Source organism: Humulus lupulus, chromosome 8 (assembly GCF_963169125.1).
Source record: "Humulus lupulus chromosome 8, drHumLupu1.1, whole genome shotgun sequence".
Classification (NCBI taxonomy): domain Eukaryota; kingdom Viridiplantae; phylum Streptophyta; class Magnoliopsida; order Rosales; family Cannabaceae; genus Humulus; species Humulus lupulus.
In genome coordinates this window covers 28,754,763-28,780,033 of record NC_084800.1, presented here as the reverse complement: position 1 = coordinate 28,780,033, position 25,271 = coordinate 28,754,763, and the positions used below count along the sequence as shown (strand labels likewise).

General features: G+C 33.9%; 4 protein-coding genes and 1 pseudogene across 4 annotated transcripts; 1 reads left to right on the top strand and 4 right to left on the bottom strand.

The window, feature by feature from the left end:
• Window positions 1–590: 590 nt before the first annotated feature.
• LOC133796570 (uncharacterized) lies at window positions 591–3,449 on the bottom strand. The gene is made up of 7 exons (XM_062234145.1): window positions 3,032–3,449; window positions 2,780–2,849; window positions 2,469–2,628; window positions 2,185–2,266; window positions 1,522–1,738; window positions 1,316–1,380; window positions 591–1,134 (listed from the first exon to the last, which is right to left on the bottom strand). Exons 1-7 carry the CDS (start codon window positions 3,125–3,127, stop codon window positions 880–882), a joined length of 945 nt encoding a protein of 314 aa, XP_062090129.1. The 5' UTR covers window positions 3,128–3,449; the 3' UTR covers window positions 591–879.
• Window positions 3,450–3,591: 142 nt separating this feature from the next.
• Window positions 3,592–4,361, bottom strand: LOC133796573 (uncharacterized). The gene is made up of 2 exons (XM_062234148.1): window positions 4,091–4,361; window positions 3,592–3,967 (listed from the first exon to the last, which is right to left on the bottom strand). Exons 1-2 carry the CDS (start codon window positions 4,261–4,263, stop codon window positions 3,685–3,687), a joined length of 456 nt encoding a protein of 151 aa, XP_062090132.1. The 5' UTR covers window positions 4,264–4,361; the 3' UTR covers window positions 3,592–3,684.
• A 523-nt stretch (window positions 4,362–4,884) lies between these two features.
• On the bottom strand, window positions 4,885–7,526 carry LOC133796571 (large ribosomal subunit protein uL18). Its single transcript, XM_062234146.1, has 9 exons — window positions 7,350–7,526; window positions 6,662–6,731; window positions 6,484–6,575; window positions 6,129–6,255; window positions 5,968–6,047; window positions 5,759–5,875; window positions 5,507–5,641; window positions 5,238–5,407; window positions 4,885–5,144 (listed from the first exon to the last, which is right to left on the bottom strand). Exons 1-9 carry the CDS (start codon window positions 7,350–7,352, stop codon window positions 5,036–5,038), a joined length of 903 nt encoding a protein of 300 aa, XP_062090130.1. The 5' UTR covers window positions 7,353–7,526; the 3' UTR covers window positions 4,885–5,035.
• A 4,681-nt stretch (window positions 7,527–12,207) lies between these two features.
• On the top strand, window positions 12,208–13,365 carry LOC133795209 (probable 2-oxoglutarate-dependent dioxygenase AOP1.2; annotated as a pseudogene).
• Window positions 13,366–13,482: 117 nt separating this feature from the next.
• Window positions 13,483–23,698, bottom strand: LOC133796568 (probable phosphoinositide phosphatase SAC9). Its single transcript, XM_062234143.1, has 13 exons — window positions 23,425–23,698; window positions 22,576–23,165; window positions 21,949–22,081; window positions 18,859–20,075; window positions 18,423–18,530; window positions 18,086–18,256; window positions 17,401–17,643; window positions 16,679–17,119; window positions 15,529–16,365; window positions 15,254–15,451; window positions 14,494–14,949; window positions 14,163–14,393; window positions 13,483–14,064 (listed from the first exon to the last, which is right to left on the bottom strand). Exons 1-13 carry the CDS (start codon window positions 23,435–23,437, stop codon window positions 13,786–13,788), a joined length of 4,917 nt encoding a protein of 1,638 aa, XP_062090127.1. The 5' UTR covers window positions 23,438–23,698; the 3' UTR covers window positions 13,483–13,785.
• Window positions 23,699–25,271: the final 1,573 nt, after the last annotated feature.

Here is a 25,271-nt window from a genome sequence, read left to right as displayed (position 1 = left end):
TGCTTTCATTCCTTTCAATTTCATTCTGTTACTTCACTCTTCTTCTTTTTTTTAAATAAAATAAAATAAAATAAATGATAATAAAAATATATGTACATATTTAAATGCACGAGTGATCCTTAAATTAGGACACTTGGTATTATTAGAAATTTTGAGTTTGCATCTTTATATTTAGTATTATTAGTAGTAGTTATTAGGATAAACTCAGGTATAATAAATTTAACTAACTTGCATCTCTTCTTATGTCAAGTTTCCACTCTTTTACTTTCATAAATTGCTTCTCTTCAGCTTTAATTTAGAACAACACCCCATGTTTATTGTTATTAATATCGTTTCATTATTAAGAAGAAGATAATAACACAATTAAACAACTAAAATAGATTCCTGGTATTACACATTAATTGATTAACTGATATGATTTGATGATATTAGTAGTTACATATTTGGTGGGTAGCTTATATAGTACAAACAAATTAAAAGTTTTGAAAAAATATCCATTTGGTTAAGACGTGTCTCCAACTACTTTGTCTCTTTTAATTTTCTTTTGATAATAATAGATTAATAGGTAGGCATTACTAAACAAAACAAACAAAGCAAAAGATGGCCGCATGCCTTTTCGCTACTATTCTATTCTAACACAGCTAACTTCCTAATTTACCACTACTAACAATCATCTCCACACTCTCAACTTGAATAAATCAAAGACAAAGCTTATTAAATAAAAAAACACAAACAACTTCTTCTCCTGGGAATTTCAAATCAATTTCAGTATAGTCATACTTATTTCTTAGTCACACACACTGTATACAGCAAATACATCACTTCTCTTCATTATCCACCCAGCCTGATGTCAAGGTGCTTACCAAGTATCATGGCCGTCTACCATTTAAAAGCAGGTGACACATAGGATGGATAAGCATCATATTTGGAAGCCAGAGCTTGCACAGAAGAAGAGTTGGCAATGTCACCGAAACAATTTAGTCCAAGTTCATTTGCGTGGATTCCACAAGTAATTAAAACGGATTGGATTCCAGCAGCATTCGCACCCTTGATGTCATGGTGGAGAGAATCACCGACTGCAATAGAATCTGCAGCATCTACACCAGCCATGGCCATTGCTGATTTGTAGATTATCTGTGTCAAAAGGGTTTAAACAATAACCGATAAATAAACAAACACAGCACAACCTTAGGAGCATATACATCTAACTGGCTCTGATAATGGAGCAAAGCCAAGAGGTCATTTACCAAGGAAATAAATCAATGCTAATGGTGACAGCAAAAATACATTTATAAGAAATATGCGAATGGATCACCTTGTCAGGTTTGCCCATCCATTTCACTTCACCTCCTAGTTCTTCATATTTTGCAGCAAGAGACCCTAATAAGAAATTTTATTAATGTCAGGTAAGCACAAACCAAAATAAAAATCCAGAACTAAAGACGCATTTTGGGAAACAGTGTGTTATTCTCAATACCAAATGCTTAGTAGAGTTGAAAGAGAAACCAGGTATATTATTACCAGGCATTACTCGCAAAGCTCTAGCCTCAACAGTTACAAAATCTGGATTAGCCACCACCATAGGAATTTTTTTAGCAGCACAATGTTCCAAAATATTCTCAAGTTCCTCAAGTTTCATGGGACATGCAACACCAGAAGGATGACCCAAAGCTTCGGTGCCATGGGCCAAGATGAACTCAGCATCTTTAACATTGTCCACGACTTGTAGGTCTAAGCCCTACAAGAGATTCTGACATGTTAAGACCATTCATTATCATTTCCAAACAGTTATAAAAATGCCATTTATTTACACAGTAAGCTAGTCAAAATATGTTGGAGGAACAAAATGAAGAAAGTAACATAAGAAAAAGGAACAGACAAGATCGATGCATTCATTTGGTGGGGCGCAGAACTACACAGCCGCAGTAAATGGGATGGCTGCAACCAGCTATGCTCCAATCAAATACAATGCAATGAAGTTTTTTCCATTGTATGCATATTGAAGAAGAAAAAAAAAGTTCAACTACATAAAATGCAAACAGTTTATTCGGCAAAACAACAGTTAGGCCAACTTTCTTGTTAACAAGGAGCTTGAGTTACTCTATCTTAAACATGGACGATATGGTTGTAAGTTTCACTGAGCAGGAAAAAGTTATCCAAGAAACACTAACAAGAAAAGCATACCTCAAGAGAAATAGCTCCCCGGTCACTCCAAGTCATGTGAATGCAAGATCTTCCAAGCGCTGCAAACCAAGCATCATCTCTCCTATTTTTTGTACCAATATGAGTGAGAAGTCAGCAAAATCAACCTTTAAATCCAACTCAAGGAAAGTTTCCAAACAGACAAAACAACTGATAATAATACCACTTCTTTGTACGATAAAAGATCAGGGGAAAACAGTAAATATTGAACAAAAACGGTTAAAATAGGGTATAGGCGGCATATATATTGACACAAAGTTGCCCACCTTTGCAGGCACTGATGTGTTAGTTCTCCACTAGTTATGGCTCCTGCAAATAGAGAAGGGTCAAAGCCAAGACTTTTCATTTTCTCCATGGTTACTGAAGAACGTCTGGAGGAATTACTGATGATCACCATTTTTGCGCCACTATGAGCCAGCTTTTCTACTATCAATTAACCAACAGGCAATACAATTACACAAACATGAAACATGCACAGCTGCATTGCCAAAGAGGGAATATTTCTAGCTCTAGTCTCAAGTAGAAAATACAAGGCTTGCCCATAAGCCAAAAATAACATATGAATACAAACACATACATGTGGAAATGGCACCCGGATAAGGTTGCTTCCCGTCATGGAGTACCCCAAACTGGTCTAAGAACCATGCCTGCAATTGCAAAGACACGAACCCAACAACTGAAATGATTGGATTTCCAGGAAATTAATATAAAATTATGTACAGAATACTATGCAAGGAAATAAAATGAAGAATCAGCATCTCAAATTGGAAAAAGGTGTCTAGAAAAGTTGTTGTATTTCGGTCGTGTGTAGTTGGTGAATTCTGGGTACCTTGAAAGAACGCCTCTCAGCAAGTTGTTGAAGCCCATTTAAGCTCTGAAAGAGTTTAGTAGCTTCATTTGGTGGAGCAGAACATTTGGGCATCATCTTCGTTTTTCTGTGTTCGAAAAAAATCCGAACTTGAATAACAACTTTTAACCCTCTTAAATATTGTTTGTTTGTACTAGAAATCGGGTCGGGGCGAGTGTGAAGAATTTCGGCCTTTAAAATCGCTATCCAATCTATGAAGCTCTTCGGTCATTTATATATTTGTTTTCGGAAAACCAGAAACTACAACTTTATACAAATTGCGTATAAAAAAACGATTTTATTTTTTATTTACCGAATAAGCATTTAATGGTGATTGGTTCAACATTATGTACTCTAATGTCTTAATTTTTTTCCTTTCTATTTTCTCGGCAAACCAAAAAATCCAACTTGGGTAAGTGATGGTTTGGTAGCTATGTCGCAATTTACATCCACAGCATACCATCATATTAAGGGAACTCCTCTCTTCTAAAAATAGTTTCCTTTGTTTTTATTGGAACTATACTTCGTTTTCAAGCAAAAAATACGAAAAGGAATAATATCCTCAGATGGGTGTTTTATTAGAGTACAAAAATAGATACAGCAACAAACTTGAAGTGAGTATGGCCATTGGAAAACTATTCAGATTGAGAGGGTGGTTGAGCTTGAGTCTGAGTCTGAGCAGGAGTTGCTTGGACGGCCTTTCCTCTCTGCCTAAGCTTGGCCATTTCCTCCTTCATGGCTTCCTTCCTCTTTTTGCTAGCTACTACTTTAGCCTGAACGCCACTCAAATTGGGGTCCTTTTTCTCTTCTTGGGGAGAGGGTGGAGGCCTTCTAGCCGCTGCTCTTGCACTCCACTCACCACCATTCAGCCCAAGCGCTGCCCCAGCCAATCCCAAACCCAACCCCAAGCTCAGTGTCCTGTCAACACTTGATATCAATATTACTAAGATCTAAGTTTTCATAACGCAATGGCAATGGCAATGGCAATGGCATTGTATTTCATAATGTATGAACCAATTCATAACAAATGAGGAGGCTAACCTTCGGTTGAGGCTCTTTTCATCATTTGAAACTTGATGCGATGCCCTGACTCTGCTTCTGAGAAGCTTAAGCTTTACACAAGGAAAATGGCTCTTCTTGTGGGATGTGGTGGAGAAGGGTGTTGTTGTAGTAGACGCCGTCGCCGCCGCTGCTGCAGATAGTGAATGTGCCATGACTCTCAGCCTACTGTGAAGGGGTCGTTGGGCTTATGTGAATGAGCCATTTTTCTCTACTAAAGTGCCATTGCAGCGAAGTTGGGGAAATCAATTATGTGGATAGCGTTGAAAGGTTTGCTATAGTCAAACGATTTCTACTGGCTACTATAAGATAAGATTGTAATAAGTGGACCCGCACCTTCCAATAAAATGTATAATAGAAACCATACTCGGCTGATATTGTTCCAAGGCAAATAAAAATTGTTGCACGTTATTAACTCGTGTATGAAAAGGATTTGCTTAATTCCAAAAATCAGATTAATCAAACTTGAAAACATTTGTATTTAATAAGAGAAAGTTCTCAAAAGTGGTAAATTTAATCCTACTCTCTAGCATCGAATGAATTACAAGTCTCCACGAGAACATTGTATGGCTAACATTGGGCTGTTTATTTAAAAAAAAAAACAAATCAATTATATGGGATAGTTAAAAACAAAAGACAACTAAAATGGGATGTCAAAGTATGAATTAAGTAATAAATTTAAAAACTAAAATTTTATAAAAATATTCTGACAACAAAAATATATAAAAGTGAACACTTGAAGCGGTTGCACTTGTAGTATTTAAGGAGAACGAACATAAAGTCTCAACTTTAGATTTTGCATTTCTAGCTGGCATCTCCAAACAACAAAAATTATCCAAAACCTCAAAAACTTAATCTTAGCTTGCACAATGCAAGCAATGGTCCTAACAGAAAAAGGCATAAACAAAATTAAGAAACTCAAGACATTCACTCGTCATCATCGTCCTCATCAGCATCTGCAGCTGAGTTGAAGGCATTCAATCTCGCAACAAGCTTGGCCTTCCTCTCCTCATAAGTAAGCTTTTTAAGATTGTATCTGTCGTCCAAAACAATTGCCAGATTAAGTTTTTAAATACTTGAACCAATAAATAGATAAACAATTGTCACCACACAAAAAAGATCTTCTAACCTCTTGTGCTCCTTAGGAGGCTGCTTTTCAACCTTCTTAATTATAGGATCAGCACGGATAGCGGCATGCACTTTCTTGCACAGCTCCTCGATATTATCAGCCTCAATACCTTTCTTGATGTATAGTGAGAAGTGAGACTGGTATTTCTCAGGCTCATCTTCCATTAGAGTCTATAAAAACAAGCACAATAATTCAACATTGGACGAAATGAAAGTTGGCAGAGCGCTTTGATCATAAAAAGCAACTTTCATCAAATTCTCCCAACATACCCTCATGTAATCTGCGATGTGGCCACCATAGATATACTTGCGGTGAACCTCGGCATCAAGCTGCTTGCTGTCTTTTGAAAAGCCAGCAAATCTCTTGTCACTGTGAGGGATATCCAAACCACCATCCAAAGCACCCTACAATTTAAACAAAGTGAAAGGAAGAAATTAGACTGAATACAATCATAACAAAAAATTTGAAACAGTTAAAAAAATCTGGCACCAAACAAAATTAAAAAAGAAAAAAAAAGATACCTTAAGGGCACCAAAAACACGGTTTCCAGTGGTTGTCCTGATAAGACCAACATCTAGAAGAGCACGGAATGGCCTCCTGGTCTCTGCAGGTTCTACAGAGTAATCCTCTCCAGTAGCCTGGTAACATAAGCAAACATTAAAATACAGAACAAGAAAATAAAGATACATGGAAACACAGAAAAAAAAACCACAAAACAAAAATCAATTACCTCAACATTTCCTTCATACTCATCATCCATCTCAAGCATTTTCAGGACCCGGCGAGCCAAAAGAAGTCCAGTACAGTAAGCTGATACAGAAAGATAAAACAGTTACAAAACACATATTAAGCCCAAAAATCATCAAGAAAAAACTACAAACAAACAATTACCTGCAGCGTAGTTTGTAAGACCTACATCAAGCCCATAATGAGGGAGCTCATGGGAATATGCGGCAGCCAAAACATGGTCACCAGCAATGCTGGCAGACACAACCTGGGCAATGATGTCTTTGTTGGTCTAATAAAAGAGTAAAGGATTGAACATAGACACAGACACAATAAATGTTATATCTCAATACATCTTTAAAAAAAATTAAACAGCAAGGTAGAATTGATATCCCGAGCTGATTCAGCAGTAAATGATTAGATCTTCATCAAAAGATTAGCTAAGTTAAAAAAAAACCAGTACATTTAGTGAGAGAACAAGAGTTCAAAAAAAAAAAAACAGGGTGCAAATAAAGGATACAAATCTGACGACAAAACGGTACTTCGGGGTGTTGTACTTGTTCTTGTCCTGATTAATCAACCTAATCCTAGCACGGTAATCAGTCTTGCCCTCTGCAAATAATTTTAAAACAGTGCTAAAAAAATAAGAAATCAATTGAATAAAAAAATACTGTAGTTATGAAAAAACGAGTTAATACCTCTCCTTCTCTTAAACTTGACCTGAAACCGCTTAAAGTAGGCCTTGGATTTTTGTGCTTTGACGAAGGCCTGAAATGAGAGTCAAATAAATGTAAGCAGATAGTAGTCTTAAATAGAGTAAAGGGCTCACAAAGCAAATAACCTAGCTGCAAAAAACGACATAAAATACCAAAATCCAATCGGAACGGCCAACATAGATAAGAAAACGTAAGATCTCATCAAACATTTCTTCACATAACAATGTTCTAATCACAGTAGAATAAATTTAACCTAAAACACCACGACACTAGATTTTCTCCCTTTATCCAGATGCAACCCCAAAACCTAGAATTTTCTTCATTTTAACAACAGTATAAAACCCAGATCACAACATAAAAAAGATAGCAAACATCACAAATGAATACAAAACACAACTTATTCGGAGGTTAGAAACTAAGCACATAGCCACACATCTACGGAATAAGGAATCTTCTAGGGAACCAAAAAAATCAGAAACCAAACAGTTAGGCACAACTACAGAATAAGAATGAAGAAAAATTCAGACAATCACTGAGTAGCTAATGAATAGTGACATAACAAAACAAGAAGCAGAATCATAACCAAGAATCACAATTACCATCTGATTGTTTTCAGTTAAATGAGTAATAGACTGAAATGCATTTGAAGTTCGGGTTTAGGACTACTTACCATAGCTGAAGCAGCACGAGAGAGGTAGAGAGACACAGAAAGAAAGAGAAGGAGAGAGAGCGGCTCAAGAATAAGGAGTGAGGTCTTTATATATATAAACCCTAACCCTCTCAGATCGACGGCTGTGATTGAGGTGTCGAGGGCACGGCTAGGGTTTTGTATTTGTTTCTTCCTTTGCGAATTAAGTTAGTTGGGCTTCTGGGTTTTCATTACTTGGGTCAATATTATATGGGCCTGAGGCCCATGCCCATTTTGGCCCATTACCAATGCTATTTTTTTGGGAAATTTTCATATATACGGTAAATAACAAACAAAATTTGAAATTTACGGTATTTCAATTTCCTTACAAATATACAGTAAATCTGAAGCCCACAAGCCCAAAACCCAATATCATGTATACGGTAACCTCTAACCCACAAACCTAACCTATTACAACCCTGTCCATTCTTATAACATGTCTTCATCCTTGTTACAAAAATCTACAAAAGCATCTGAAAAAACATAAAAAATAAAAAACTAATTCAAGAGCTTACAAATTTGTGAAGTCTGGGCAAAATCAGAATTTTTCTACTACAACGTATTGCGAAATTTCCAAAATGATGTGTCTACAAAAACAACTTCACGACAAAATTAAAACATCTATTTTGTGGTAAGTTATCTTGTTCTTCTATTTTGTTCTTGGTATATCTTGCATCTAGAGTAGATAATTAGTTTAGAACTTTCGAAACTCACTAAAACAATCTATCAAAATCATATATTTTGTCATAGATCTCCACAGAATCATAGACAAATCTTAACATGATATCAATTGTAAAACAGGAAATCTTTTTATAAAATAAAATGTTAGACTATTATAATCATCTTTCTCATAATTTCTCTATTTTATTGTAAATATTTATTAATATATAAGTAATTTAAAATCAGACCAAGACATTAACAACATATAACATATCTTTACAAAAACATAACACAAGTTAACAACATCTAAACAAATATAACCTGGTATGTATAGAACAAAACCATTATCTTGCAACTTAAACAAAAAAAAAAAAACATGATAGAGAACTTACATGTTACAAACCTGTAACAAGCTTTTACAGCAACGATGAATTTACATGTTACGAACCTGTAACAAGTTTTTACAGACAACGACAACTATGAATTTACATGTTACAAACATGTAACATGCTTCAGACAGCATAATACATAGGTTTGTAACATGCTTTTACAGACAACATAATTCATAGTATTATGTTTGCTACTACCACTACTACTACTACACAAACATTCATCCTCAACACTTTTGGAGACATAATTTGACCCATTTCCAACCCCCACCTGTTGAGCAAAACAGTGTAAAATAAAGGGTTATTGATAACCAACAACACTTCAACAAGTTCAAAACAAATTCATCTTTATGCAGTAAAACTCCAAACTTTTTCCAGCCGAGGTTGTAATTCATAATTAAAATAATTTTTTTTTTAATCCAGTTATTATTCCTTGTCATCTTTTTTTTTTTAAATCTCACAATTTTTTTAGTATTATAGAACCTAGTAATCTCTTTGACTGTTTAAATCAAATGAGCCAATGGAAATTCCAAGATTCCAATTTTTGATAACAATCACAGAAATTTCAAACCCATTAAACAAGTTCCTCAGTTTTCTACATTTTCAAGGCAACCAAATTGGAGAAAGAGAAAAGAAACATTATATATATATATAAAAAAAGCTGATAGGTGTGGGTATAAACGCTAGGATTCAGAGGAGAGAGATCAAAGAAAAAGACTGAAAAAGAATTTTATTTACCTGGTGGTGATGGTGAAAAGTGAAAGGAGGAGACGAAGAAGAAAAAGATAGAGGCGTCGTAGCCATTAACATTTTTGCTGCCATTGAAGCTCCAGTCAACTCGCACAGTGTAGCAATGACGGGAGAGGTCGCTAATGACCGTTCAATTTTCCTACTAAATCTTTTCAGCACAAAATAATTTTTTAAAAAAATCTGTGAGAATGAGGAGTAAAAATGGTGCAAATCTAAAGAAAAAAGAAAAGAAAAGTTGAGGGGACTGATAATGAAGGAGAGAGGTGAGTCTGATTTTCACCGAATAAAGGGATATAAAATATCCGTATATTTGATATTAAAAACCGTATTTTTAATATAAACCGTATATATCAATTTTCTTTAAAACTTACCGTGTACTGTGTAATTTTCCCTATTTTTTTCTGGTGAAAATTACACCTAGTACCCAATTTAAGTTAACCTCTTTAATTTTTACCCACTTTTTAAAACTCTTAGATTAATACCCAAACTATTAATGACTCTACCTATTATACAGTGGTCCAGTGGAACTGACAGTGGAATATTATTTAAAGATAGAAGTAAATGACACGACAGAGGCAAATATTGAAATTTTTACATTGGACTTCTAGTAGTGTTTTAAGGATAATATGAGAAATGTCCTTAAAAAAGTGGGTAATATTCAATTAAATATTATTAGTAGCTATTTTTAGTTAACTAATCCTAAAACTGAGTATTTTTCAAGTTATCCTTTTTTCTGTCATCGATTGAAAAATACGATATAACCCATTTAAATGGCAACACACTCGGTAAGCTAGCAATCCCAATGGCTCATTTAAAATAACTATGTTATAAAATTATAGCTCAAAAGAGTCAAAATGACTCTCGATCAAATGAGCCACTCTGAAATGTTTTTAGCTCAATACACTATTCACTACTTTATAAATATTTTATTAATTTTTCTCTCTTTATTTCTTTTATATAAAAATTGTGTAAATAATGAAAATTATTAGTTTTAACAATTTGTTTAGTTAAAACTAACTAATAATAAATATTTATTAATTATATTAATATAAATTCAAATATTATTATTATACATTTAAAACTAACTAAAAAATAGATATTTATTAATTATATTAATATAAATTCAAATTTAAATGTTATAAAAAATCATTATTATAATAATATATAATACAAGACTAGATATTTAACAATTATATTAATATAGATTTAAATGTTATAACATTTTATTATGATAAAATAATCCTAATTTTTTACTAATTATATTAAAATAAATTTAAATATTATAAAATATAATTATAATAATAATATATAATACATATTTTAAAATTTTATTATAAAAATTATCATTTATGTTTAAAAGTGTTATCATATTATATATATGTATATTTTAAAAAAATTATAAACAATGGTTTTGTTTAATTTTTCATCTAATATGTTTATGTCATAATATTGTTTATTTATTTGAAATTTATATGACAATGATACAAATTTAATAAAAATTATTAATAAATTCTATAAATAAAACTAAGCAAATGTGCATTGTATGTTGCTTGTATCTAGTATATATAAATATATATGTTTGATATTATGAATAGTATTATATGGTTTTAGTAAATTTTTTAAAACTTATATACATGTCATCTTTTTATATTTTGTTATAATTATTATATTGAGAATTGTTTTTAAATTTTGTATTAATTTAAATTTTATTTTATTTTGGAATAATTTAAAATAAAATATAATTATATTTTGATATTATATATGGATAAATATCATAAATATTAAAAGATATAAATATATTATTGATAATGAGAGAAAAAATTTAAAATGAAAAAATAATATTTAAATGATATTGAGAAAAAATAAAGAAACTCATGTATGATGAAATGTAAAAGTTAGAGGTAAAATAGATGAAGTAGTGTTTTGATGAGATATTATAAATGATAAAGAAGAGCATCTATTAGAAATGTCCTAAGCTATTGAAAAAATTGTAGCCCCGATTTCATAATAATAATAATTTGTTTAAGTCATTGATAACGCAATTTATTTTGATAAAATAACATTTGAGTAAAATATATATAAAGTAAAGGCAAACAAATTTTTTCAACTAGAAGTACAAATTTTCTTCATACAAGAAATTAAGATAAATATATATAATTTTGATGACTTTTTAATCAAAGTTTGAAGTTTTGAGCCACACAAAAATATTGGTTAACTATAACAAGATTGACAATAATAAATAAGTTTCATTTGTCTCTTGTCAATTTTTTCTTTTTTAAATAAGTGAAGTTGAATATTTTCTGTACATTGTATAATAATATTAGCTTTTAAATATCATAAGGATGGATTAGGGGTGCACACGAGTCGGGTTTTCGGGTTTCAGGTGCATCGAGTTCGGATTTTGTGGGTTTCAGGTAGAGAAAAGTGGTACTGAATCTGGTCCAAAAATTTTTGGATTTTGGGGTGATTTCGAGTATCGGGTTTGGTCGAGTTTCAGGTGGGATTGGTCAAGAAATGGGCTTTGGGCCTAAAATGGGCCTTGGTAAATTTTTTTTAAAAATACCCTTTTTTTTTACACTTTTTAATTTTTTTTTTTACTTTTCTCATTTTTTTTAACTTTGTTGTTAGTTTGGTAATGTTGATTTTTTTTCAAATTGAGCCTTGGTAAGTTTTTTTAATTATGTTCATGTTCGGGTTACACTCGAACCTATGTGCCCTTAATTTCAAAACCTGAACCTGACCCGAACCATGTCAGGTTCGGATCGGATTTCACCCGAATTGGACAGGTTTTGCAAAAATTCGGGTATTCAAATTGCAGGTCGGGCAAGTTTGTGGGTTTTCTCGATCAAATGTTCAATCCTAGGATGGATGGTCAATTTCGGTGACTACAATAGTCAATTGATTTATGATACTTGGCTTGGCAGGCTGGTAGTCTGAACATAACTCTACACATTTAATATATAGAGTTCAGTAATCAGTGGTGTATATAGTATAGATCACAAATAATTGAATCAAAGGAGAATAAGAAGAAGAGATTATTTATGGATGAAAAGAAGATTCCTGTGATAGATTTGTCAAAGGAGCAACTAAAGGCTGGCACAGCTTCATGTGTGTCAGCACGCGAAGCCGTATGCCATGCCTTGGAAGACTACGGTTGTTTCACCATGGCCACACTGGTGCCCCACTCCGACCAACCTTACAATGAGCTTCGTAGCACCTTGTTTGGGACTCTAGACAACTTGTTTGATTTCCCAAAAGAAATCAAAGCTCAAAATACATATAACAAGCCTTTTCGTGGCTACCACTCCCCTTATTCTGTTCATAAAGGTTTTGGGATTGATAATCATCAATCCACAATAGACTCTCAACTTTACCAAACTCTTTTGGCCCAATGGAAACAACCACTTGAGGTACATTACATACATATCATGTATCTATCCTTCATTAAATAGTATAATATTACCAATACCATACATAATTCATTTACGTATAATATTGATGATAATAGTGAAAGTGCATGTATGCAAATATGGTGGTGGGACTAGATCAAATGGTGACTAGAATGATATTCGAACACTATGGCGTAGACGTTAAAAACTGCGAGTCTCGCATTGGTTCTACTGATTATGTTCTGACTCCACAAGTAACAACAAAACCCCCATATGATGGCACTTCCGGAGCACTATTGACATGAATCTAACCACCATAATTCATCAGAACCATGTAAATGGCTTGGAGGTTAAAACTCAGGATGGCCAATGGCTTCCCTTTGATGCTTCTCCTTCCTCCTTCATATTCATGGCAGGAGATGCTTTTCAGGTAAAACCTAATGTTCTTTATGGTTTATGATCAAAGGAAGTGTCATGACATGATAATAATGATGATGACCATGATTTCATCTCTCAGGTGTGGAGCAATGATAGGTTAAAACCGTGCATGCACAGAGCGGTGATGAAAGGGGAAGAGTGAGCTGCGATATTCTGTGCTACTTTCTACATTCTATAATGGAACCATAAAAGTGCCTCCACAACTCATCGATGAGCAACATCCTCTGTGCTATAAGCCACTGAACCATCTTCAGTACCTGTCTTCACAATTGGGTCAGACAAGCTGCTTGGGTTTGCCTCCAATCCTTTTGCGGCCTGTGATCTGAATAAGTGAAAAAACTTTACTCTTAGTGTAATAAATAAACAAGTTATCCCTCCCTTTCAGTAGGAAAGGATAACTAGCTCTTACTTGCTTTCTATTATTGTAAGTTGCTTATGTTAATAATTGTGCCATGCCCACTTTTAATGCAGTGGTACATATATCACGTATTAAGAAAAATAAAATGTAATACATAAAAAAGATATTATGTGGAACAGCTAGTTTGTCTCACCAATTTCATATTGCACAAAAGATACCCCCCCAACCCAAAATGATGAAAAAGAAAGAAAAAAACCCTCTCCAATACCACCTCCTTCTAGAATTACACCAATGAATGTGCAAAAGATACATTTTTTGGCAGATGACAAAAATAATATATAAATAATACTGGTAAGACATAATACTGTCAAAACCAATCACAAATCTTTCTCTTTCTCTTTTTCTTTTCCCTTTTCCTTTCAAATTATTGTCAGTCAAACAGCTGAGAGACTAGCCCATTTCCCAAGTTCATATGGATCGGCATAGTAGTACAACTTAATTCTGTTGGCCAAAGACAACCCTGTGGCTATTGGAGACCCAAAGCCAGAATCGTCTTGTTCTGTTGGGTCATCTGCAAATGCTGTAATGTCTCCAAGAAGTTTAAATGTAATCCTGCGGCTTTGAATCTGTCTAGGAAAGTCAAAATACATTATGGTACCGGCCTTTGTTTCTGGCAACCGATATTCAGCAACGGTCACCGTGCTATGAGGCTCCTGTTATGTTTCCAAATTGTTTTGAGATGAATGAGCTTTGCAGAAAGATTAAGAAGAAAAATATTCACCACTTAATAAGGTAGGCAGTTCGTAAGTACCTGAAGAACAGACACTTGGATATACAGAACAGCTGGAGTGATGTATCTGTCTTCTAACAATGTTAGTGATGTATCCCAGATATGCGCCTTTGAAGATGGTGAATGAGTTACCCGAGGCTTTATTGCGCTGAAAGCATCTAACCGAAATCCAGCAAGCAAAGGTGAAGCAGGAGACAAAAATTGTTCCAAGATGAGATCGTTACTCATTAGCCTTTCAGATTCAATGGGAACCTGAAAATAAAGTTGCATTATCAATGAGAAACAAATGCAAGTGACAATAAAGAAAGGGACAGAGAACATGAATCAAAAGATAAACAAACATTAAGTTTACCTTGAATCTGTTTAATTGTGGAGCTCTATCCAACCACCCTTTCATATTTAACTGATCAGAGCTTTGAGATGATGCAAGTGCAACATCTTTTTTCACTGAGCTCCCCACTACAAGTATCCTTTTGGCATGAAGGAAGGGTTCACTAGAAACTGATCCTCCAAATGAGGCACGCCTGCTTACTTGTGCAAATGGGTTTTCGTCAAGAGACAAAAGGTTTAAGTTCTCATAGTTAAAAGAACTTGAGCCAGGTCGTGGAAGACGTAGTGTTATCCAAATGATTCGGCATCTAACTGGTTTCCTAAATGCAAACTTCACATGTCTCGGTACTTTACCTCCTTCATCTAAATTTTCTTGCCCATAATATTCTGAAGATGACTTAATCAGGGATTGCACATCCCATTTTCCCATGCACGACCTTTCCTCCTTATCTATTTTATTGCTGGCCCAGATTTGCACCTGCATAACCAATACATGGGAATGAGTCAAAGACAGAACAGACAAAACCATAATATATTGCAAAAATGAGAACAGCGAAGACATAGAGATGACTGAAACAAGAAATAGTGAGTTTTCCTTGCCACCTGAAGCTCAACTTCTTTAAACAAAGATTAAACAACAACTAACAAAACAATGTAGCACTTGTATATTTCTTGCAAGTTCATAAATGATAGAGCTATCTAGAAGGAAAACCAGTCAATTCACCTATACCTAAATCCAGTGAAGAAGGGGAAAAAATGTAAGTAGAGAGAAGTCCACATACTGTAGGTGCATCAGCCTCAGAATAGCCACATGGACTAACAGCCAAAATAACCCCACTGGCATCAGAAAGAGTACCAAGAACAATAATGAATTCAACAGATGTGGTAGTGGAAGGAGCTTTCCAATATGATCGCCGTGATCCAGAATCAAGGGGAGCAAGCAGAGACAAGCACGGTGCTGAATCTGTCGCAGTTTCAACCTAGAATAACATTACATATAGGTTAACATGAAATGTAGAAAACTGAAACTAGAAGAGAATACAAGGAGATAAACTACCGAGCGCAGAAAGCTGGCGAATGGAAATTCAGAAAGGGATTCCTCTCCACCAAGTAACTGTCTTAAAACTTTAACTGATCTATGACCATCAGAACATTTACTCCTCTGAGAATCATAATCCAATAAGGAAGATCCCATCACCCGATTCAATGCTTTACATGCAGCAGTATCTGCACGGGAATTCCTATGCAAGCTAATCAAGACTCTAACATAGTCCAAGATCAAGGCATCCAATACAATTTCATGGCAGCAACGTTTACATATAACACTATCTAACACTACAGAACGATTTGTAGATATGTCCACTTGGCTGCCATGGCTTGATCCACCTTGGTTTGTCATACCATTGTAATTATTGGCTTCTCTTGATTTATAGCTTGAAAGTAGAAGAGCCCCTCTCCCAGCACAGCAAAACTTACATGCCTTTCTTTCGCATTGGGAGCAAAACAAGACAGACTGGGAGACTCCTGCAGCTGAAACATTAATAGATGGGAGTGTAGCAGCATCACTTTCAGCATGAACCTCACACATACCACCAGAGCAGCTATCTCCAATTTTACTAATATTCCAGAAATCTATTACATCATCATCCACTGTCTCAAGACCAATAGAAGCTATAATTTTGTCTTCAAGGGAGGTCTGCCCGAGAAGTGCAAGAGAATTTGCAACTTTGCACAATCGTCCCATATAGCGTTCATCAAGTAAAAGATTTGGATTGATCCTAGCAGGATCAATTCCAATCAATAACAGAGCTCTATCCCTTTCAGCAGCAGAAAGATTTAAGCGGAGGCGTTCAATTTCAAGCTTCATTGCTTCTACGAAGTCTAGCTTTTTTTCCTGCAAAATATGACACTTTTTCGAAATCAAACATTATTTCTATTGCATTTCCATAAATCTTAAGAAAGGATAGTTGATATATTACAAAAAGTAGACAGTAACCAGTTTTCAATAATAATTGAATTATGAAATAAAACAGAATAGGTACAACCTGACAGCATCCTAGAAAGACAAATAGATGAGTTCATAATTAAAAAAATGTAGGTAAGAACACAGCTTCGTAGAATAAACTTTTTCCACTAAGAAATGCTATAACCACACTACAAAATATCAGATAACAGCACTACATATAATGCATCAGATAGTCACATACCAACTGTAGGCCAGCAAGAGATTTCAGACAACTTATATACTGCTCTGAACTGCTAACAGAAGCCTTACTATCTTGTGAAGGCAAGATTTTTTTATCACTTTCAGCTCCGCCGTGATATTCAACTACAGCTTGATCCAAGAAATCAAGCAAGTCGCTTCCTTTGTCCAAAGTGTTGACTGTCACTGGTTGAGCAACATGATCAGCAGAGAAACTCTCTCCTCCAGTTAAAAGGTCAACCCAATCATTGCCAGAAGCACTTGGTTGCACTGAGGTTGACACAATTTCATGGGATGAAGCACCAGAAAATGAATTAATTTCTGAACTGGACAGAAATGGATTTGTTTCCTCTTGAAAGTTTTTGGAAATCTCAACTAACGTTGCCCCAGGCCCTTCATTTGTTAATATGCCCCTCCAAGGAAGGGAAACTCCAAGGACTTCTATCTGTAACAAAATTTGAACAAGAGCTATTATCATGTTTCAGTTCTAGGAAATCCTTCTCCTAAAGAAACAAATATGCTTGATTGCATACCAGCCTGCATTCATAAATGTGAACTATGAAGTAACTGAGAAGAATGGTCGTGTAATCAATTTTTGTAATAGATGCACTTGAGCATTTACAAAAAAAATTGAAAGAAATCCCCATTTCTCACATACTACCAAAGGCAAAAAAAAAATGATAAATCAAGTTACATGAGTCCAAAAGTTGCATTTTAGCATTCTACCTCACCCAGAGTCATAGGGCTTCTTCCAGAATCAGTAGGATAAAATGTTACTGCAACTACACGGGTGAGGAAGTCCAATTCACCTTCTACTTCCTCAAAATCATATAATAATGAAAGGACTGATGTATCTTGATCCTGAAGGCGTGTGCCTGCGCCAGTGACAGCCGTATCCTCTGCATTAATTGGCCCCGCTACAGGTATCAAGAGGTTTGTCCCATTTACACATTGAGGTATAGAAGCACCCTGCAAACACAGCAATAATGATAAGAAACCATGAAAGAATTATAAAAAACTTTAAGTGCCTGTTGGGACAGTAAAAAAAGACATAGCTCAGCTTGCAACCCTTTACCCAGGAATAAAACATCACAGTTAGCATCATCTGTCAGGCAGAAAAATACTCGAAGATATGTAGTAGAATTGTCTTAAGTTGAAAAGCTCAGTTGCAAGCAAGAAAGAAAGTAAGAGAAACATTTGTGTAATATAAAAATAGGAAAGAAAGCAGCATAGTTTAATTTTAGCAGAAATTGTAGAAAAGAACAAAGTAAAATTAGCATATATGATTCATCCAGTAATTAACCATACATATGCAGACATGAAACATACCAAACTCGTGGTGAGGTTACAAAATGCAGACTCATGAAGCACAATTTAAAGGTAAACATTGTAATTAATAGCCTTCACTGACCTCCAAAACCAGTTTAAGACCATCTAAATGTCGTCCTGTCCTTACGTCAATTGTTGATGGATAAGTTGAATCATCTGCACCATGGGATATTGTGAGAAGAAGCTGGCAAACATGACAAGGTTCACCAAGATAGATAAAAATTTCAACCACATCTGCAGCCTGCTGACAAACCTGTGAAGAAAAAATACACATTTTCCAAAAGAATTATTAAAGAGAGTACTTCTGTTGAATAGTTACAAAAGGAAGTCACCCACCAAAAACCTATCTTAGTGGACCACAGTTTGCCGTGTTATTAAATAAAAAAAATAAAAAGAATAAGATTGATAAGGTTAGGTACCCATGTTAGGTCTTTTTTCTTGAAACTCAGAAGACTTGATCCACCATCAGAAGTTGGAAACATATTGGCAACTGGCTTAAGAAGGAAACCAGATGGCCGAGATGCTACCTGCAATCACCAGATGTGGAAATTTAATGCTGGAAAGATATATATAAATAAACTAACTACTTATTCATTCAATAGAAACTTTATGATGTAACAACCAGAAATTAAAACAAAATTGTTCAAGTTAGCCGAAATTATAAGATGCCAAAACATAACAAAAGCAACAATGTTGTTCATGTTAACAACATTGTTCATGTTCAGCCAATCACAAGCCGTTGGGACAAGTTGAATCAAATGAAAATATAGCATTATATAAATTAAAATTAATATACATCAAACAAAGAAAATAAGCTTAAAGATGAAAATCAAAATGGTATTATCACAAACTTACATTAAGAGGATTCAAAGAAATAGAGGGAAGATGCTTAAAAAGTCGCATGCCAAGAAACATCTCCAATTGTTTTTGACGAGAGCTGTCGACAATTGCATTTTTATATCTTCTCTGCAGGGTGATTTTCATATTCTGAGCTGCAGAAAATTGTTTAAACTTACCAGCATCCTCGTTAAAAATGCTAAGGATTTGGCTATGCATGGCTTTTGAACCAGTATAAAGTGTGGCATGAATATCACCAGCAAGCAGAAAAAGATCAGCAAGCTGGGATACTGGTGATAAAATTGTTGACCTCTTGAACTCCTCAAATGTCATGCCAAATCTTTTCCAAGGTTTATCTGGACACGGATGCGTCCATGTTGTGGTCCTAGTATTGTGGTCAATAAAATACACTTTCCCCGTTACTGCATCAGATCTTTTTTCCCACCCTGGTGGCAAAGGAGCAGTGTACCCGCCATAATTATTTACTGTCTGGTAACCAAAGGCCAAATTACTGTCAAGTGATATTCCCAACCGCCTACACTGCTCCATAAATGCCTGGAGGGCACCAAAGTAACTAGCTGCATTTGTCCTGTCTAAAGAATCAGCACAGTTGAAACGTGTCACTCCATTTTGTCGTGATCTTAAGCAGTAGGCGCCTTCTAAGCTATCGCTATAGATAATTTCACCTTTGCAATCCTTAATTCGTTGCCTTGAAGGCAAATAATCTCCTTCAGATATGCCAATAGATACAGTGGGGGCTTTAAGAAGTTTCCATAGTCCCTCAATTGTTTGCTGCTCACCTTTTAACTTTGTACTGGCATGCCAATCGTAATTAATTAGATGAATTCGAGTATAAGGAAGATTTCCTGTTGATCTAACATAATTCAAAGATTCCTCAAAATGTTGAACTAAAATGGCCTCTGACTTTCCTTCTCCACTTCTTAAGAGGTTAATGCATACAATTGGAACTAAAGCTTTTCTATTCTGACTCAAACCAACAGCTACATCAAAATTCCGAGCATCGTATCTCTTACTTAACCGCTGATAGTATTGCATACTTCCTTTGTATGGATCACGATTGGAAACATATATTTCTGCTTCTGCAGCAGTAATCTTTAACTCTGCACCCCACCACATTGGAATTGTACCTCGTCTCCAGACATATGTGTTAAAAGGAACACTCTGACCACCTCTCTTTGGAACCCATACAAGCTGCTCACACTCAACTTCATTTCCTGTTAGGGCCCACATTATTAATAAGCTTTGATAGATCTTTTGTAATAAGAACAGTTAATAAGCAAGGCAGACAATAAACTTGAACATGTTAAAATAAAAATCTGTTGGCCTCGCTACTATATAATGTCATATCATGCCATCTATCACAAGCTACTCATTAATTTATCTCAGTGATGTGCTAACTGTCCTATTGTCTGCCACAGAGATTCATCCAGTATAAAAAGGAAAATTTACCAATAGAAAGACTAGATGTATGTTAAAAAAAAGCTTAACATGGATTTTAACATTTAGCTGTATCCAACCAGATTTCAGAAAACTCCTATCTTTGGTGCTATTCTTCCTTACCGTTAAAGTGGTTTCTGGTCGAAAGTCCACAATTCATATCAAGTGATTCACCAAGATTTCTAGGGGGCATTCACATTGAAATAGGACATATACATGCAGATCATCACCTCAAATGTGAGTCAAATAGAAAATTGGGTATGTGATTAATTTTGTAATCATCACCTCAACACTAAGATTTCTAGGGGACATTCACATAGAAAAGGACATATACGCAGACCATCACCTCAACACGATATGAAGTGTTCCCATACATAATGTGAGTCAAATAGAAAATTAGGTATGTGATTAAATTTGTAATCATCACAATTAGAATTTTAGACAATTGCCTCATGCAGTTTACTATGACTGTCCCTGCATCAGAATGATAGCATGGGATTGCTGTTGACGGTTAGAAAAAATAGGATATTAATGTTTGATCTTTGGATTTCCTAAGAATAGGAATCAATTCCTATTTCTGTGATTAATGTAATTATTCTTGTATACCCTATATATATTTCTAGTCCTAGTTTGTACAAAGTGTATCAAAAAATAAAATAGATAGTAAATGTGCTTAGTTAGTCAATACATGCATGATCTATGTCAGTGACATCTCAATGCAGTGTATAGAATTCTGAGATATCTCAAGCAAACACCAGGAAATGGCCTCTTTTTCAGGAAGACAACTGAGAGAAAGGTTAAAGTGTTCACAGATGCATACTGGACCGATTCAGTTGATGATAGAAAGTCTACATCTGGATATTGCACAATGGCATGGGGGAATGTGGTCACATGGCGAAGTAAAAAGCAAACTGTGGTCGCAAGAAGCAGAGTATAGAGCCATGGCACATGGAGTGTGTGAAGCTATATGGATCAAACGTCTACTAGAAGACTAGAAGAATTGAAGGTTGAATATGAAGCTCCTATTCAGCTCTACTGTGACAACCAATCTACTATCAGCATTGCACGTAACCCTATACATCATGACAGAACCAAACACGTGGAAGTTGACCATCACTTCATTAAAGAAAAAATTGATGGAGGAATTATCAGCATTAGATATGTGCATACTAATCAACAGCTAGCTGATATTCTCACAAAGGGACTATCTGAACAAACATTTGATTTTCTTGTAAACAAGCTTGGACTCATCAATATCTATAGTCCAACTTGAGAGGGAGTGTTGACGGTTAGAAAAAATAGGATATTAATGTTTGATCTTTGGATTTCCTAAGAATAGGAATCGATTCCTATTTCTGTGATTAATGTAATTATTCTTGTATACCCTATATACATTTCTAGTCCTAGGTTGTACAAAGTGTATCAGAAAATAAAATAGATAGCGGAGGTGATTAGATCTCACCATTTTTTGATTAGTTCTCACCATTTTTCACAATTGCAGAACGAAGTTTTCACTTTTTATGCATGTGAAGACTATAGACTAACTGTAGAAAAATAATTGAGGCAATATCACAGAATGGATCCTACGATAAAGTTAAACTATAACTAATTTATATTCTGACCCGCTAATAATAGGTCATCTTAAGTTACCTGTGCTAGAACATGAATTTAATCCCCTTGCCAAATATCGAGTACCAGGATGCAACCTGCTACGACGAGCAATAAGAGCAACAATCCCTTCTTGTTGCCCTGAGCTTCCGAAACTTCGACATTCTGCAAACCCCTACATATTAATAAAATATAAGTGTGGTATGAAGACAGTAACTATGATAAAGAAGATGCCACTTTAAACGTGCTATCAAAGAAAAAGCAAATGAAAAATAATGGGCCAACTAATGGAGGGGCAGTAGCAAAAGATTGATTACTTAAATACATGACTAACAAACAAGACATTGAGGGGGTGAAGGGGGGAATGTAGTATATTTATTCAAAGAAAGCAAAATTGAAAATGATATTTCGACAAAGCTGGATTCTATTATTCTTTTAGTCTCTATACTTTTAGAGAAGTGCATAGGTTTGCGAATGTATTGGCTTTTCTTTGGCGGACATATAAACGGAGCAAAATCAAAATTCTCGAAGACTAATTATGCAGATGTCTTAGGGTCTAATGAATTGTGGCTCCTTATAGATGTATGATTATGTCAAATTTTTAACCGTCAAAAGAACAAAGTAGTTAGTTGAGCACATTAATGGGAGATGTGAAAAATGAAGTAAAACCTGCAGAAGAATGGCGCAGTGCCGTGGCAGTCCAATGTTTTTGAAAGGCAATGAAAACCAACCATTCCAAACAAATTCATCATCAGGCTCATTGAAGGACATACGACTTGGAAAGGGCCGTGTAATATCCCTTGTATCACAAAAGTAGTGCTTTCCATCAATGTCAAGATCCGCCAATTCTTGAACATTCTTCACTTCACCTTTCCCTTGGGGTTGAGGGTTTTGAAGTGGAATCTTTATCCATTGACTCTCAGTGACAGTATACACACAACCCCCACCAGGAAGATTGGGAATGGTGGCAGTTAACTTTGTGGCGATAAGGAGCAAGCCAGAGCTTCCAAGAGCAGCATAGCCCAAAATTGCCCGGGCATAAACTGTACTCTTGCACAGCCATCGTGATCCATTAGTAATGAAATCCAAAGCTTCATTCTCAGATTTGAAAACATCAAAACCGAGATTTGCATTATAACGAAGTGCACCGGTTGTTGGATCAACATATATGACCTGAGTATCAAGCGTAGAAGCCAAGCTGACGATGATATACACTTCACCAGTATCGAGTGTAACAACAAGAACAGAAGTGTCCCTGGCTGTAACAAAAGACGCCAAATCATAGATTATAATCAACTATTGATAAATTTGGATCATTGGGAGAAGAATAGGGAAGCAGAATACAACAATTTCTTAACTTTCCACGAAATTTCTTTTCGAACTTTTTGTGCTTCTCAATAATTGCTCAAGAATAAATCTTTCTCAATGAGAAAATGAAATCCCAAGAAAAAGAAAGATTCTTTATATAATTCAGAGATGAAGATTACAAAACAGATCAAAACAGAAGAAGAAGCTGACCTGGTGATGCCATGGGGTAGCGAAGGTCTTGGTCGATGGTTTCAAAGATTCAAATCCAAATCCCTATCCAATGAAGACCTTTTCACAAACACAGATTGACATATTACTATATATGTACGTAAGGCCCTTAAACAATCTCATTCTTCTCCTTTCCCATTCTCCATTTCCATTTTCAAATCCATCGATCAATGCTCTATTTCTTTTTTCACTTTTCCCCTTCTTTTTCTTCTTCTTTTATTGTTTTCTTTTTTTCCAATTAAAATAAACGTTTTTCCTTTTTTTTCTTCTTCTAAATTTGTTAGAAAAATTTAAAAAAAAAAAAAGGTAAAATTCCGATAAATTTGAAGTTATAAAAGTAAAAGTATGTCTGCTATGTAAATATGATAATAATGAAATCAATCAATTCCTACCCAATTTCACCATTAAAGGTGATTAAATGTAAAAAAAAAAAAAAAAAAAAGAACAAGCACTCTATCAATTAATTAAATCATAATTCTCAACATCCAAATAAATATACCCAAATTATAATATCAAGTTCAAGTTTTTTGTTCCTAATTATCATTATCATTATCATTAGACATTAATTTGTGGTGTTGTTTGAAGAAGCATTGCTTTGTTGGTTCCACGTAGCCAGCTGTACCAGTTGATTGGTTTAACCTTTGCCTCATCTAGTTCAGGTTGACAAATGACATTTTTCTGAATGACATTTATAGTTAGTTTTGTTCCTAACAGAGCTAATTTTCAAAATATTGCACATGAAATCTCATATCTCTCTCCAATATTATTATTAATTGATTAGTCTTAATTTTGGTTACTTGTTTGAAGAAGAAGAAGCATTGTTAGTTGGCACACTACTCATTTTACAACCAAATTACTGTAATTATCATTTATTATTAACTAAATGAGAAAATAAACAAGTACCACAAAGCAAAATTTTTAGTGCTGTTTGGTAACATTTAAAAAATAATTTTTTATTTAATTAATTAAAAATTTGATAATTAAACATCAAATATGTTTGGTAATTTTATTTTTATTTATTATTTTTTAAAATTTTAATTAAAATTTATTAAATTTTAAAAATATAATTTTTTTCATTTTCATTTTTTTTTTCTTTTCTTCTTCAAATAAACACTTCATATTATTAAATAAAAAATAAAAATAAAATTATCAAACACCTTTATTATTTTTTGTTTTTAAAAACAAAAAACAAAAATAGTTACCAAACATATTTTTATTTTTTTAAAATAAAGAAATAAAAATAAAATAATATTTTCATTTTTGTGTTTAAAAAATTCAAAATGAAAATATTATTTTATTTTTATTTCTTTTTGAATTTTTTAAACACAAAAATGGAAATATTATTTTTATTTCTTTATTTTTAAAAAATAAAAATATGTTTGGTAACTATTTTTATTTTTTATTTTTAAAAACAAAAAATAATAAATGTGTTTGATAACTTTTATTTTTATTTTTTGTTTAACAATATAAGGTGTTGATTTGAAGAAAAGAAGAAAAAAAAAAACAGTTTAAAAAAATTTTGAAAATAAATTTAATTAAAATTTTAAAAAATAATAAATAAAAATAGAGTTACCAAACACATTTTATGTTTAATTGTCAAATTTTTAATTAATTAAATAAAAAAACTATTTTTTTAAGTGTTGCCAAATGCAATAAAAAATTTTAAACACAAAAGTAGAAATATTATTTTTATTTTGGGAAATTACCATATATACCGTTTTTTTAAGTACTTTTTTATTTTTACGGTGAATTTTTTTGCTTTTCATTTTTATACTTTCTTTTTTCTATTTTTAGGTAAAAGTTTATTATTATATTTAATTTATACAGTT